Source organism: Corvus kubaryi, unplaced genomic scaffold (assembly GCF_017639235.1).
Source record: "Corvus kubaryi isolate FWS band 111438036 unplaced genomic scaffold, C.kubaryi_AGA036_p1.0 37384, whole genome shotgun sequence".
Lineage (NCBI taxonomy): Eukaryota > Metazoa > Chordata > Aves > Passeriformes > Corvidae > Corvus > Corvus kubaryi.
In genome coordinates, this window is record NW_024581126.1 from 692,616 (window position 1) to 709,159 (window position 16,544).

A 16,544-nucleotide genomic window follows, 5' to 3' on the forward strand; every position below is an offset into this window, starting at 1 on the left:
AAAGAAGCTATTTAATATTTTAGGTACTTTTGTCTCTGTCATCATGCAAAAGAATTATAAAGTCATATAAAACAGAAAACACAGTCTGGAAAAAGTACTAACAGCTCAAGTCTTTAAAAGTGTACACTATATTTTTTAATAACCTGGTTCATACACCTCTTAAAAACAAATATGAAACCTCATCACAGAGATCCACAGCCTTTTGTTCCATGGCATCAATACCAGAGGGAAGTAATTAAAATGGTGCTTGGATTTACTGATTCCCACTTGTGGCTTGATCTCTTGCAGCATAACAAGTCTGAACTTTCTCTCCAAAAACATTTTGTATTTCCACTGGTGTGGTAATCCTCTATTCATTGGTAAGAAAGCTTTCAGCCATCAGAATGAAAAGTTCTCTTTAAAGCTTTCAGGAGTGGATTTTATGCAAGATAAAGCACTACACTAAGAGGCAAGGGGAGCTTCGTTTTCTTTCAGAAGACAAGCAGTGCAAGGCAGCATTGTTTTCCTCTTTTAGCCAGTAGTTCAGGAGTTAAAACCTTTAAGCAGGACAGAGGGAGCATGAGGTCAATCTTCTCCAATCTCCCCAGAGAGCTAACTACCAGCCAGCTTGGTGGGATTCTTTTCAGTCCCCCTTTTCAGGGTCATTCCACTTTCTGTGGAGAAATTAAACTAAGCTGGAGTGATACCAAGTCTCTCTAACCTCATGTTTAGCATGAATCCCTTGGAGGAAGGACCTGCAGCACCTGTTCCAATGAATGCTCACGCATTTTAAACCCTAAACTTCACTTTTTATGGCTATGTCCAATCTTCTAGGTTATAATGCTACAGAAGGTCTTGTAAACATATTTTTACTTCTTTTTCAAGCTAATATTTACTGTTTCCTTTTAAAAAGTGCTGTTTTGGCTGAAGGAATAAAAGACCCTTCACAGAGCCTGCAAGTCAAGTGTCAGGGCAATTTACCAGGATGCCATAAAATCACAGGATGGACGAAGCTGGAATGGGCCTCGGGAAGTCATCCTGTCCAACCCCTTGCTCAAGTGGAGTCCCCTAGAGCCAGCTGCCCAGGAACAGCATTTCCCCCATCCAGACTGGGTTGGGATGCCTCCAATGGTGGAGGCTCTACAACCTGTGCTTCAGTTTGTGCCCCTTGCCTGTGGTCCTGCCATTGGGCAGCGCTGAGGAGAGCCTGGCTCTGCCCTCTTTGCAACCTCCCTTCAGGTATTTACCTTGATGACATCCCCTCCAAGCCTCCTCTTTTCCAGGCTAAACAGTCCCAACTGTATAGACACACATTAGGTTTCAAAATTTCTTAATGAGAAAAGATTTCCACACCTGCCTCCTGTACCCTAGAGTGAGTACTTTAACCTCTGAAATTGTTCCTTAAAGAAAGATCACCTTCTGCGGTGAACAATCTCTGAAAGTCCTGCTTAAAACAATCTCTAAAAGTCTTGCCCAGATGACTGAGCAGTTGAAGCAGGTATAGATTTACTTGGGCTGAGCACTGTCAAATGTGAGGTGCATCTTTGGCAAATGTGAGTTTTAGGGGCCACCAGGTTTAAGTGGCATCCGACAAAAGGATTTCCAATGTGCATATTTCAGGCTCAAAGTGGCTGGGAGGCCCCTGTACTTATAATCACATTAGAATTATTAAATACTAACACTCACATTTTTCCAAAAGATGCTAAAACCATTACAGATCCAGCTCCTTGAAGAACAGACCTGTTCATGGAAAATGGAGTGAACACATCCAAGTTTTGAAAATTTGGCTTCTAATAGACTATGAACTAGTGAACAGGTATAAACCTACTCAATAATCTTCAGTATTACCACTTGAAGAACCTACAATGCTGCCCTGCCATAAATCCATGCATAAACTGAAAAGCTCAAACAAAATTTCTGCTTCTGGTAAGTCTTCCACCCATTTAAAAGAAACTATTTGTATTGGTTTTCCCATCTGCATTCATTTACATCCTACATATTTTCAATTTTTATCACTCTGGACAAAATTTTTCATTACTGGCAACTTGTACAAGCAAGAGCAACACTTTTAATGCTGTGACTGTCATTTGATTCTCTTTTTGCACCACCATACCTTAAAACATAACTAAAAATGACAAGAGAGAATAGAATTAGACTCCTGTTCTGTCTAATTTCTTTAGTCTTTTCAAGAAGACTAATTTTCAATGAGGGTACATTCCTAAACATTCCTAAATTGAGTTCATGTTTTCTTTTTTTTTTTTTTAATTTAGACTAATTCATTCTCTTTACTTCCAGCTCAAATTCACTTACTTTTCGAAGTGTGTAGTTTTTAAAAAACGCTTTTTCCTGTCCACATTGTTTTTCATATCAGCTAATGACAATAAAATTTACCTACCTTTTTTAAATTTATTTATTTAAACAAATCAGAATTAACCCAGCCCCAGATCCTGCACAAAATGTAGAGGACTTGTGCATTTTCACAAGTATGTCTGTCATCATCTTTATGCCAAGCTTTATGAGGAATAAAATTCCGTAATGATAGAAATGAACAAAAAATAGCTACAGAACAAGAGGGGGTGTGTCTAAAATATGCTGAAGGGGGGAAGAGGAGAGGAAATTGTATGGATGGAAATCTGAGATCCATTAAGCTCGGAGAATGGAGCGGTTGCGTGGCAACCACAACGTGCAAGTGTCAATGATGGCTCCGCCAAGGGCTCATCCTGGGCTTGGAGCGGGCCCTGGACCTGCCCCTCACACCAGGAGGCTCCCCCCAAACAAACCATCCACGAGGCACACAGCGTATTTCGGTGTAACCACTGAATTTCAAATACACATTCCAAATGGCATTCAGAGCTGCAACAGCGAGTATCACTTCAACAAAGCTAAAAAATTACCACGAGCAACCCACTCTGCTAAATTACATTGGGCTAATAACACTAAAGTAGCAGTTGTCATGGTTACCAGAAATTTAGAGAAACTCCTGGTGTTCTATTTCAAGCACAGCTCTGGTAAATGGAGGGCAGCATACATTATGAAGCTTCTGTCAAATATTTGTCCACAAGACAACTATATTCCTCTATGTATTGTGATAATTCAATTTAGCCAGTCATTAGTCATTAAAATTACTTTAGCATAACTATGCATTAAAGCAGCAAAACAAAAATGATTTCCTGTATTAATCTCTGGGACCTTCTACAAATATGTACATAAACTATGAACACAAATTATTTTCTGCAAACTTTGAAAATCTTTCACCAAGAGTATCACAGCCAACAATGGCAAAACCCCATTTTTTGGTTAAAAAAAAAAAATCCACTTACAGCATATATTCCACTTTTTTTTTTAAACATAAGATACAATAAGCATATTATTAAAACATTTGGGGTTCAAGTGCTGTTTGAGGAACATACATGGGAGCGAGCTTTAGTTCCAACAGGGTAAGAATGTCTCAGAAGCACAAGCAGAAATAGAATTGTACTTTCTTCAAGAACTTGTAACATTTTGTCCATAGCCAAAATGGTAAACAGAAGTTCAAATACATGGGAGTTTAAAAAAAAAATCCCATTCTGGCATAAATGAAATAAAGAGCACTAAAACTCTGGCTAAAAGAACAGAGTACTATAAGAACTTCAGCACGACTATTTATGCATTTATGTTTATAATTTCATTATGTGATCATTTCTCCTTTTGCTATTACCTGTATTCTAAGTGCTGAGCTATGCTAACAAGGCTAGCATAAAAAGGTGGGTTTTTTCCTGTATAAACGTACATCATCATTAACTTCGGTTATTACAGCAGCCTGTAGACTGCAGCAGATTTGATATCACTGCCAGAGATATTAAACACTTCTAGAGCAGCCATTTGAGGAGCTACATCCCGACAGGAAAACTGAAGCTCAGCTCAGAATCCCAGAGGGTGGCTGCTCAGGCAGCACACACTGCTGCTGGGAGCCACTCTGAAGGCAAAGGTGAGACGAGAAAAAGAAGAATCAGAGGTAGAGAGCTAAGTTAAAGAGAGCATGAAATATGACAGAATTAAACATTAGGTATTTAACAAGAATGCTGAATACTTTGGTAATTTTAGGACTTCTGTCCAAAACAATACATTACAGGCTTTTGTGCTCTTTTTAAACGACTCCTTTGAAACATCAAATACAACAAGCAATATTAATGCTCTCTTTTACCAGTAGCAACAAAAGAACTTGGTCAGAAATTAACATGGAGCCATATCCATCACTAAAATAAACCCAGCAGAACAGAACTCTTTCACAGGGACACGTGGAAGCAAAGGTTTATAGAATGCAAGTCTGTAGGAGCTGGCTTTTGGGGAGGAGCAGAGGTAACATACAAATGCCCAGCCTGAACCTCACTATTTGAAATCATATATTTTTCTTACATCAGTTTTAATAAAGGAAAAACTTGTATACAAGTCTGATGCATGCTACACCCAGGATTGTGTTTACCACCGTAATGCTGATGGACATTGTGGACAGGTGGACACAAATGAACAACTTTTGTCCTAAACCACATCACTCTCCTCAATCAGCCAGTGCTTGACTTTTCTTCCTTGTAGTCCCATCTGCATTCAGGGGACCTCTTGCCTGCCCTGTTTGTGCCCACTTTATCACAAACCTAGGTTTTCTGTCCTCAAGGCTTCTACCATTGTCCCTTGCCAAACTGAGCCTCTAAGTAATCAGTTTGGGAGCGGTGAATTGTTTGAAAGAAGTGCTTACAAAATAGCCAAAGCCCTTCTCTGCACAGCAAACAGGACCTCTCTGCACTTGCCTAGATGCCAAACAGCACTGGCTCAGCCAGGAAAAGGGCAAACCTGCTGTAAGCCACATGCAGTACCATGCTGTTTGACAGAATTTAAATGTCTGAGCTTTAAATGCTTCTTTTCCCTTCCACCATTCCTACCTTTCTTTCTTTTGCTTCTTTGCTTTCTTCCACTCAGATACACTGACTGAAAAGGTTGTATTGCATTCACTGGCCAGGCTCCTTCGTAACAGTCCATGCAGGAGCAAAACTCTTTGAAACAGTTCCTCTGCTGGGGTCCTGCTGCAAACCTTTCCCATTACGCCTCCCTCTCTCATCACATAAGCAAAGAGGAATGTTACCTCCCTCTCCCATGTGTGCTTCAGCACAATACATCAGGCAACAAAAATTTACAAGCCAACAAAGTAGAATCTTAAGTGCATCCACTCAAAAGGAGTTTGGTAGACACCTTCAGGACCCCTAAACAACCTAACTTGTTATAATGAATTTCTGCATGAGTGTGTTTCATTCACATTTCACTCATAACAAGCTTTGTGGGTACTGCCTGCCCTACTAAAAGTAATGAGCGCAACAGAATTATAACTAACATAGAACTATTATCCTCTGTTCCTGCATGCAACAACGGCAACATTGCCTTCCTCAGTGCTTCCAAGTTCATTAGAGCCAGAAGCTATTTATCGGTCTGTGATGCAGACAGGTTATGGACTAATAGATGCACAGAAGGGTGGTGAACAGCAGAGCACCCAAATTCAGCAGCACTAAATCAGTGGAGGCCCTGGCAGAGACGGTGTATGCAATACTCCACAATAAAGCCTGCACTGTCATACTGAGTATTGCAAAAACTGTGTCCCCTTCAGGGTGCTGAAGTATCCAGGGCAGTTAATCTCTTATTTACTTATAAGAGATTATTTTGGACTGTGCTGGGGACACCCTGTACTAGCACAAATACTCACAGCGAAAAGGAACCAAATTCAGAACGGGACATGAGGCTCACAGCTGTAGAGAGGGTCAGAAACCACTCAGCAGTACCTAAAGCATGAGAAGGTCCCTCTGAAAGGTGTGACAACTGCCACAGCCTACCCCAACTGTACTCCGCTGGATGTTTCCATCTGACTGATGATGACCTTTTTCTAGGGAGGCCAGAGTTCAGAGGCTTGGGCAGAGCTCACTGCATTAACTACTAAACGTGGTCTACTGCCTCTTCATGACACCCACATTGGAGGACTGGGCAAGGCTAGGTTTTTTGCCCTCTTCTCCATATGTGTTGCAGCTCAGCAATCTCCAATCGTCCTCTGCTTTTGCCATGGCACTTAATGTTGACAATATCAACCCTAGAAAATGCTGCATGTTATAATTTGGTGTTATTACACATGTGGAATGGCCTTTCTCACTGCAGATCCTTCCAAAGACATGCTGAGCTCCCCTGCTAAGATCTGTAGATGTGAATTCTCAGAGCACTGCAGGCAGAAAGGTCAAAGCTGAGTCACACCAGTATGATATAAAAGGGGCTACTAATATCACACTTTTGGCAGGTCACTTGATTCTCCTGGTCTCAGCTGGGGCTAGCAGTGTATGAATTACCTTAGATTTCATTTACAAATGCTGTTGTCTTCCCAAATTCCTGTATTTCACACGATAGGTTCTGAATACAGATGACAGACCGCCACTGAGCCCAGACAGAACTATGTGAGCTCCACTCCTTTATCTACCTGTCACAAGCCTTTGCTGGGATTCCACTGTCATGCTGACTCCTGCAGAATTCACTGCTAAATCCAGGCTAATGAGCTTGGTTAGACCTTGGCTAACTCTGCCCAGAGCTACTGTGGTGCCTCTGTCATATCTGTGCTTTTGTGCATTTCTGGTCAGAACAGAAATACCACAACTGACTGAGGTCCAGCAAAGCTGACTAACTTGGTCTCCGTGCCACTTGCTGCACGCTCTCTTCACACCAAGCTGTCCTTGGCTTTCATGCTGTGCTGCTTGAGCCCAGTACCTGCCCAAGGATAATTTAAACACAGCTATACAGACTCGCCAAGTGACTTACACACTTGGCTTAAAAACCAGGTGCTAGAAATCCCAAACATACATTAGAACCATACTCTCACAGGGTAGATTTTTTTTTTTCTCCAAAACATTCATGCATGTGCTCTCACACAAATGAGAATTTGCCTGTCAGGAGCAGGAGCTCTTTTTTCAACAACATGACTTTCAGAACACCTGTAGCTCTGCACTCCACAGGGTGCTGCAGATACAGCAAACACTTTGCATGCTGCCTGACAACACACTTCATTTCCCTCAGGATCAGAACTCACTACATTCCAGTGTCAGAGTCCCTGCTTGCTCCCTAGACACAATGGGTGTGGGGAATCTGCCTGAACTACCATTACTAAGCCATTATTTTGCATGTATGTGTCCCTAAACATACTGTGATGTCTATCATGTTTCTGGCAGACAGTCAGCAAAGGACAAAAACTTTCACAGGAATTAGGATCATGATTCATTTCTAACTGGAGTTTCTTTTAAAATCCGAACCTTATATTATTTTCAGCTACAGTAACATTCATTTTCTCCATCTTTTTAATTTTTAAAACACATAGTTATAAAAAATTTATATTTAAATCATTCATAAGAGTAATTTCAAAAGAGCTATAAGAACCGAAACATTTCTATCACTGATGTCTAGTTAAAAAGATTTCTTTTTCCTCTGGATTAGTTTACAATTAAAAAACAAAAAAGAGATTGTCCCTACAGGCACTGCTAAACTGATTTAACCAAAACACAAATACAATTGGGTGGACTTCGATTTCCTTAAAGTCAGTATTTCAGCAAATCTGCAACAAAAATATTTCTAAAATGCAATACATAATAATATACAGCATAGATACTGCTTAAGTGCTGCCTGGGATGGGGTTCATATATTTTTGCTATCATCAACTTAATGTGCAGCAAAATGCACTGCTTACTGCTTTAGTCATTAAATATTTGGTTAGAATAAGTGAATAAGATCCCATTTGATTCAGTAAGTGCCCAGCATGTTTATTTTAATGATTTCCTTTTTTAATGAGCTGCAAAAAAAGCACTTTTCCCTCCACCCATTTCTCCATCTCCAGAGCTGCTATTTGTTCAAAGGATCAGATGTATCAAAAAAAAGTTGAGCATTCAGTGTCTCTGAAGAGTCCTACCCACACAGGCCTCAAACGCACCGAAGGGAAGGTTGTTCCCTCCCTTGGTCCCATCCCCCTCCCCAGGCCACTGTGGAATAACACTGGATGTGTTCACCCTGCCTGACACGCATGATTCTGAGCACAGAACTGCCCGGGGCAGGAGGATCCCCAGGCTTTCAGCTGCTTGGCTCAAAGGTGTATTTCACCACTGAAGCTCCCAAATTTCACTGCTGACCGACCTTAATCAGGCAGTTCTGGGCTTGCAAAGAAAACAGTTCTTCTTTAGCCTGATTATCTGATAAAACTGAAAATTAGCATTAAAAGGTTCTTTTAGCAGAAAAAACACACCTGCAATCCAATGTAAATTGTAGGTGAGCTTAATCTTCCAATGGATGCTGAAGAAATTTTAATGAATACTTACTGGGACTTCTAACAGGACTGACTTAGGGCACAGCAGTTTTTCAGAAGACAATTGAAACTTACAGCCTTCATACATTTGATAGAAATTACTCATTCTGGTCATCCTGTGTAACCTACATCCAACACAGCACTTCCAGGTGATGAAGAGTGGGAAGGCTGCACAGCTGGGGCCCTACACTGGGAAAGGGGGGTCCCGCACTGGGAAAGGGGGGGCCCCGCACTGGGAAAGGGGGGGCCCCGCAGGACTCACCCACTGGGCCGCAGGTCCGGCAGGGGCCTGTCCAGCGGCAGGCGGTCACTCAGGTAGGCGTTGTAGCCGTAGTACTGGAATTGTTTCAGGGCGATCCGTCTGTTCTCAGGGCTCAGGTCCTGGCCCCAGTGAGCGAAGAGGGAGGAGTCGGTGAATGCTTCGGCAGGGTTGTCTTCCAATTTTGGTGGAGCTTCTACGAGAGACGAAGACAAAAGGAAACAATTTCAGACCTCCATCCCACGAGTTGCAAGGATCTGTTATTTTACAAAGGGTAACTTCAGCTCCACTTGCTGCCTGTAAGTCTTCCCATGACATACAGTCGCATATTCTTGTGTCAGTGTAGCTATTAGCACCTAAGGCTCAAAATTCAATATTCAAATAAAGTTAAGTAGAAACTATTATTTTTTATCACAATCTGACTACAGGCCAGGACTGATAAATCTAAATTAATTAAATTTCAGAAGGAGCCTTATCAGAAAAGAATGTTATTTTGCTTTCATATACTAAGATGAACTATTTAATTTCAGCCTGGATTATGTTGCTAGGAAGAGACTGAAGTGTTGAAGGGGAAAAACACAGCATCTGTACATAATGCACAAAACAGCTGCCAAAGTCTGTGTGGAAAATAAGTTCTTTAAAACTACATAGTCAACAGAGAAAAAATTCACTGGGCTTGGCATCCACGTTTAAATAGCAAACCAGTTTCAGACATGCAATAATGTTACGGTCCAGTTTACCAATCCAGGCTATTTGAATTTTTACTCCATATTTAGGTGTGTTCAATGATGCTACTGGGATCATCACTTTCTAATATTTGTGTCATTAGAAAAGGTTTTCATTTCACAAGGCCACACCTCCGGCTGCTATGCCAAACAGAGAGGAGGTGGAAAGATATACCTAGAATTCAATTTAAGAAGAGCTCCAGTACAATGAAATCACAGTATTCACTCTCAATGTTTAGTTGCTCAGAAAGTCTGTTCAAGGCGACTTGTGAGCTCTCTGTGACAGACACATCACAGCTGACCACATAATCTAACCCAGAGAACCCCTTGTTTCTGTTAACACTTTACAATCTACAGAACACCAGTAAAGCAAGATCAAATGCCTTACTTGACTCTGATTTGTCAACATAAACTAGAGCCTCACAAAGAAAAAAATACCTTCTTTCTCTGGAAGGTCTAATTATTTATCAACAGTCACCATAGCCATTAACAGTGACCCAATCAAATAAAGAACTCTCCTTTCTGAAGAGCTGTACTTACAAACACAGAGACTTTAATTTTTATAAGTGAATCTTTTGAAAAACTGCCAATGAGTCATAGGCAGAAACTTCAATTGTCCCCAAAGTCCTCCTCAGCACCCCGCATCACCTGAAGGCCTGAGAGCTGGTTTAAGCTTCATGGAAACACCTAAAGACAACAGTTTATGTACTAGCAGAATATGCCATCCAAATCCTGACTCCCAAAGAATCCAAGAAGCATCCTTTGATCTCCTACTAAAAAGGACTCAAAATGCAAAAACATAAATTGAGAAGATTAAGTTGTTTGATTTGTTCAAGATGTTCTCCTCCTTCTCCCTGGCAATACTGACAGGAAACTAATGGTGCTTGCTTCCCTACACTATGTTCCCACCTCTGCAAATATGAAATGTTTCTTTACCTGTCCAAGTACTGTCTCCCAGCCTGAATTTGGGAATCAGCTCCCACTCTTCAAAGATGAAAGACAAACTAAACCCCTCAGTCAAAGGAGGAAACTATTCTGACAGGCCCTGCTACCACAGGGTAATGTCAGAGAGAAGAGCTTGGAAATGATTAAAGTTTGATAAACTCAGATCATTTTAGAGGGTCCTAACTTGAAAAAGACAGAATAGCATTTGAATACCAGTTCAAAAACCACAGCAGCATGGGAAGTCACAGATGTCTCTGTCTTTTCATGGATGAAGAGCCATCCCAGAAACAACTGTCTTTACAAACTCACTCTCACACAGGCATATATTGAATTTTATCTAATGATTTTGTGGGCAAGAGTATTTCCTAAAGTGATCTTTCAATCTCTTGCTGTTTTCTGATTGAAAAAGTGCTCAGTAATCCAGGTTGTATCTCAGTTTAAGATTTTCTAGCAAAGGATATCTGTGAATTTAATTTACAAGCACTACTAAACCACTTACCAAATGCAGTAATTTTTTGTATGCTAAGCAAACATGTTATTTCAATACATTGCTCCACAGGAAAAAAAAAAAAACATTAGCAGGAACTTTCAATTACAATTCCAATCAATGGATTTAAGCATGCATCTCTGATGACAAAGTCTTTCTTTCCTTTATTTGGCTGAAAACACTTGAGGGAAGCAACTTTCTTCAGCCAGTCTCTCACAAGAAACAACAATAATGATTACAAGACCATCAGCTGCTTTTTGACTAGTCATTAAGTGCATTTGATGCCTTGACCTCTGTAAACAGGTCATGGCCTGAGGTCTCCCAGCCAGGCCTCCTTAGCACTTCTGCAATCGCAGAATGGTCCTTGGCAGCAAAGGCTCAAAGGTGACCCATGAGCAGCACTGCCTGAAGCAATACAAAGGTAGGCACATTCATCTGCTCAGTTATTACCAAAAAGGAGAGACCAGTTCCATTTCTCCTGTGGGAGGAAAACCTGCTATCTGCAGCACATTACTGCAAATGTTATCATGGGAGTTTTCCCTACATTAACTTTACACACCATGCAAAGCACTATACTCAGACATGAGCCTGGTATTAACTCTTGGCACGCTGACACCCTTGCAGGTAAATCAATTAGTACCAGAGATTTATTACACAGATGTCAGCTGGCTGCACACTTGGGCCAAAGAAGTCTCCTTCCAGAAGCCTGGCTGGTCATAGCATCAGCCCGGAATTGGTCACACACCGCTTACCTGAGCCAAAAACCCACCAGCTTGTTTTCCAAAATCATCTCCTTAGCTCATACTTACATTTCCTAGTTACGCAATTAATCTTAGTAGAAAACTATTGCTTCATGTGATCTCACTGACCAGCCTCCAAGACAGAAATTCACTCTTTTTTTTCTAATACTCATTGTATAAAATAAGTCAGAGAAACCAAATCAAGAAACACCACTGAGATAATAAGGGACAGACATTTTGTTGTCTGGTTGCTGCTTTGTTCTATAACCTCTGAAGAAAGCAAGTATTTAATTTATTACAAATTAACACAATCATTTAATTCATAACTTGTATTTAACCTCCATAAAAGCCTTTGAATTTCATTAAGAGAGGCTCATTCTTTCAGCTCCATTCAGATTTCAACACTTCTTCCTAAGAAAAGTTATCATGAACAGGTTCATGATAACCTTTTTTTTTCTCTTCAATTAAGAGAATGGATCAAGAAAAGGGTTGCAAAAACAGTTACACAGACAGATTCAGACATGCTGTTTTTTCCTACAAGTCCCTAAGTTTCATTTTGGTTCTACCCCTTATTTGACTGCAGGTCTATTCACAAAAGCAGCAGTGTTTCATATCAAAGCTTTACCATTGTGAAAATCCCTTCCATGGAAACAGAACTGCTTTACAAAGCCTGCAGTGTAACCTTATCTGCTGATTTCACTAAGTGCCAGTGCCAGTAACAAGAAGGTGGATACAGTAAGTCAGCAAAAACACCCTGTCTGCAAAAATACCCGTATGTCAGCTAAAGACATGCAGAAGGCATCAATAACTGCACTAAATGATACGTGCTCAGGTGGGACAGGTTGCTCACAAAAAGAAGAATGAGCTGGAAATGATGCCAGGATGTAGGCAGAAAGGCTTTGATCACATGCTGCTCCGAATTCTCCAGTGCCCAAACCTTTGATTTCCCAGCCCAGAGAGGAAGCAGGGCCATGATTACAGAGGTGATGCTGCAGCTCTGCCTTGCCTCACCGTGCAAGGTGGACTCGTGAGGTGCATCTAAGCAGACTATCATGAAAGACAAAACAAACCTCAGCTCTCTGATGAGGCCTAATGGCCTCAGACTCTGGCTCTCTCTCCCAGCACTCAAAAACTCTATATTTCCTACATGCAGCTTCCAGCTTCAGCTTCCAGCTTCTGTGGAAGGAGGATCCTTTCATCCTTTTCCTCTACAAGTGCCCTTCATCTGTTAGGCAATCCATACCCTCTCCACCCTCTTGTCAAGAGGCTAGTCTGTGTGACAGGTAAAAATCCCAGACTTGCACTGGGTGGTAGAGCCATGATACAGTGTTTAGAAGTGTGAAAACTTTACCTCAACTTTGTCACACAGCAAGATACACAGAGGAAGATCACACTTTTAAAATCAATTGTAATTCATGAAACACCTTATCAGCACCCTCAAAAATTGCAGTTTGACAGCTCCTGTCTTGCAAGGCTGCTCCCATGCAAGGACATTGCTATAAATCCTGTATCAGATGAGTGAAGCTCTAAATGAAAACATCCTTGTTTGCATGGCATGGTGAAACACCAACAAGCAACAGCAGAAGCAGCTCACCAAAACGCACCACTGCATCAGCCATGCAGAAACATACACTCAGAAGACAAAAATTGAAAGTTACAGTAAGAGATCTTCCCTCAAAAAAGTTATTTTACTTATTCACTTGTCTCCCCAAAAAATCACAATAGTGCTGGCAAGGTGTCAACATTAATATAGCTTTGTGCTGAAAAGTGAACTGTACTGTTTTGAATATTCAGGTTAAGTTAATTCCTCTTGGCATTCTAGTTTTGTTCCAGAAGAAATGATTTTAGCAGAAGTGCTGCTAAGAAAAAATGCAATATCTAAGTGGGTTAAATTCTGCTGCTACTTTTTACCTACAGCTTAGTAAGTCATACTGAAGTTGCCAGGGTTCCTCAGGGACTGACAAAGCCTGTCAGACTCTGTCTGCACAGATGACACAGCAGCAGAGCCCTAATCTTAAGAAAAAATAAACCTGATCCAAACTACATACAAAACACACAACCACACAGAGGATTCAGCTCAACATCCAGTCTTTGCATATCCCAGCACACTCTGCAGTTAGTGCAAACACAGGACAGATCAGACAGACAGGGAATGGAAAAAATCCCCAACAACAAAAAAAATTGTGATCCCTCTCCTGAACAGCTGTCAAGAAATCAGGAAAACACTTTGAATACTACACAATCAGACAAAACTTTACAGATTAAACTGTATATGACAGCACATGCAGAAGAAAAGGCTAAAGCTCTCTCAATTTATAAAATTTTTTAGAACTTGAAACACGATTTATATGCTATTAATTTAGATGCTGCCTTTATTGTATTTTAAAGTAGCCAATACACATACATAATGGTATAAGCTATTAGCATGCTACTACCATATTTTCATTTGTTTCTGTTTGGGTTTTTTTCTGATGAATAATCCCATGCTTTTTGTGCATATGAGGGTGGAAATTCAGTCTAATTCTGCTGCTTAGCACCCAACAAGGACAGATGTTCATGAAGAGAAGGTGGATGTTTCCTGCCCTGGCAGACTTTAATAAGCCAACAGCTCCTAAAAAGTCATGGCACAAAAGTTACTTCACACCGAAGAAAGGTATTTGAACTCTCAAAACACGCTCAGCGCTAGAGGGCAGTGTAAGAAACAGGAAAATTTGGGTCTTAAGTGAAACCTGAGGGTTTTGAGACTTCTTAAGGACTTGTTAAAGAGCTCTCAGAACTTTAAGTACCAAACTTATAAACTGCTAATTAACCAGCAAATTCCATGATAGTGTTTTTTTCCTATGGGTAAGAAAATGCATAGGAGAAATACAATTTTTATTATGTTATCAAGTCAATGCTAAACTATATGATGTGGGTGCACACAAACAACATTTTACAGGAACAAGGTCTTGGTAAGGGCTCTGTATTTCTTCTGTATGTACTCCATCTGGCCTATTCTGCTCTGAAAACACTATAAATCCTGGCCACTGTTGTTCCTGCTAGATATGTTCCCAATACCAGCCTATTAAATTCCCCTCTAGCCATAACTGTGCCATGGATATGAATCAGGCTAGACAGGTCCATGCATCATTCTGGCAAAGTTAACATAAAGTTACTACAAGCCAGGACAACTTGAAAACAGGGTAAAAGCTTCTAACTGACTGGAATGAGATTATCTACGGAAATATAAATTTGCAAGTACAACCCATTTCACCTCAGATGAAGACACAGAACCCTCTGACAAGTACCAATACTGCACTTTTAAGGCTTTCTGTATTCATTGACACCAATATTTTGTCAGGGACCAATTTAGTTTTCTCCAATGTGTAAAAGGCTGATTTTCAAAAAACACGCTATGAGGATATTAAAGACTAAGGAGTACAAAGTTCCAAGTCTTCAGACTTTCTAAAACACAATTTTCAGCTTGTCCAAAGCAATACCCATCTGCATTCCTTCTACTTGGAAACCAGATTTTAAGACAGCATCAATTAATTTAAAGCAACACATAATTGTTTAACTACAGACCTCCAAGGTAAAGAATGGTCAGAATAATTATTTATTGACTATAACTTAAAGGATTACCGTCGTATCATTAAAAGAAATAAGTTTTTAACTGCAAAGTTGTTTTTCTCATTTCAAATAGTTCTGTACGAAAGGGACTAACTTAACTTGTAGGCAAGCATACCTCAATTTTTGGAATAACAAATAATACACTAATAATCTGCCAAAAACGACCTTAAAATTAATTTGGTGACTTTATTCAGTTGTGATACACAAATCTCAGTACCACAAACTGCAGTGTAAGTGCCCTGAACCAGCAGCAGTACCCATAATGGAAAGAAGGGAATGAGATGGGTACAATTACCTCCCTAATTCCTCAGACAAGCAGCATGACAGCCTTGTTTCAGGTCATGGTTTTGGTTAGGAGGTATAAACCCCCCTGCAGTGCTGATTAGATCAGATTGTCAAGGAAAATGCTAAACCAATTTAAGGCCATAATCTCTGATCTGTGCAATTTTGTGAGAATTATGGCACTGGCCTAACATGTCTCCTGTCTTGGATGAAAAAGACATCATGTTATCATCACACGTAACTGCCGTTCTTTTAATCATTTGTGATAGCATTTTCAAAATGCCCAGAAAATATCATGATAGTGAACACGGTACAAATGAAAAGAATGTATAAATTAAACCCCAGTTTTGCAAAACCAACAGTTTTTCATTAGGTTAGTTGGTTACACTATTTTTCCAGGTAAGAGTGGAAGACAACAGATATTCACAGATGAGAGACCAGTTTGCATCCAGGAAACAGAGCAGTGCCAGAAATTGAGATTGCTTCCGTTTGATGCTCAGTAGCAAAGCTGAACTTCTAATGACTTTCCTCACTTTCTTATCGCCATGAAAGAAATAAGTGGAAACACAGGAGAGCTACATATAAAGAACACTCTGCAAAGGCAACAGAATAACCCAGGTTCCACATCAGGGTTTGTAGTCTGAAACCTCTCAGAGCACAGCAAGTTCCAGCGCAAGAAAGAAGATAAAAAGGTTCAGAATATGCCACTGATTGTAACTGCACATGTTCCTAAATTTAGGCATCTGTTAATGGACTTATTAGAAAAGGAAACTCATCTGCACTTAATGAATAGCAGACCACATTTTGCTTCGGGATTAGTGGAGTTTGCATCTGTGCAGGTGAGAGGCTTTAAAAGCTCAGTGTGTTTTATATCATAACCCCAAATCCATGTCACCTGGAGTAAACATGAAAGGCACCTAACTATTTTGAGAACTATTTTGCCAGGAGCTGTCAGGCTGTGACATGGCTAATTATTCATATACATATGGCTTTTCCTTCTATACAGAGCTGAGCAGTCACACCAAAAGTAAAATTCACACAAAGAAACAGAAACTAACTCTCCTTTACAGTCACCCAACTCAAAGCACCAAAAATAGGTTTCTTCTTTCAGTAATCACACAAAATGAGATTTTTCTCTGCTTGCCAGGCTGTACTGAACTCCCTCAGATTA

At 40.4% G+C, this 16,544-nt stretch overlaps 1 protein-coding gene across 3 annotated transcripts in view; it reads right to left on the reverse strand.

The window, feature by feature from the left end:
* The window catches only part of GALNT18 (polypeptide N-acetylgalactosaminyltransferase 18), a 206,821-nt gene that overhangs the window by 106,097 nt on the left and 84,180 nt on the right, over positions 1-16,544 (reverse strand). For all 3 annotated transcript variants that reach the window (XM_042035554.1, XM_042035553.1, XM_042035555.1), the window contains exon 3: positions 8,589-8,781. In XM_042035554.1, coding sequence (XP_041891488.1) covers positions 8,589-8,781 — 193 coding nt within the window. The remainder of the gene's footprint in view (positions 1-8,588; positions 8,782-16,544) is intronic.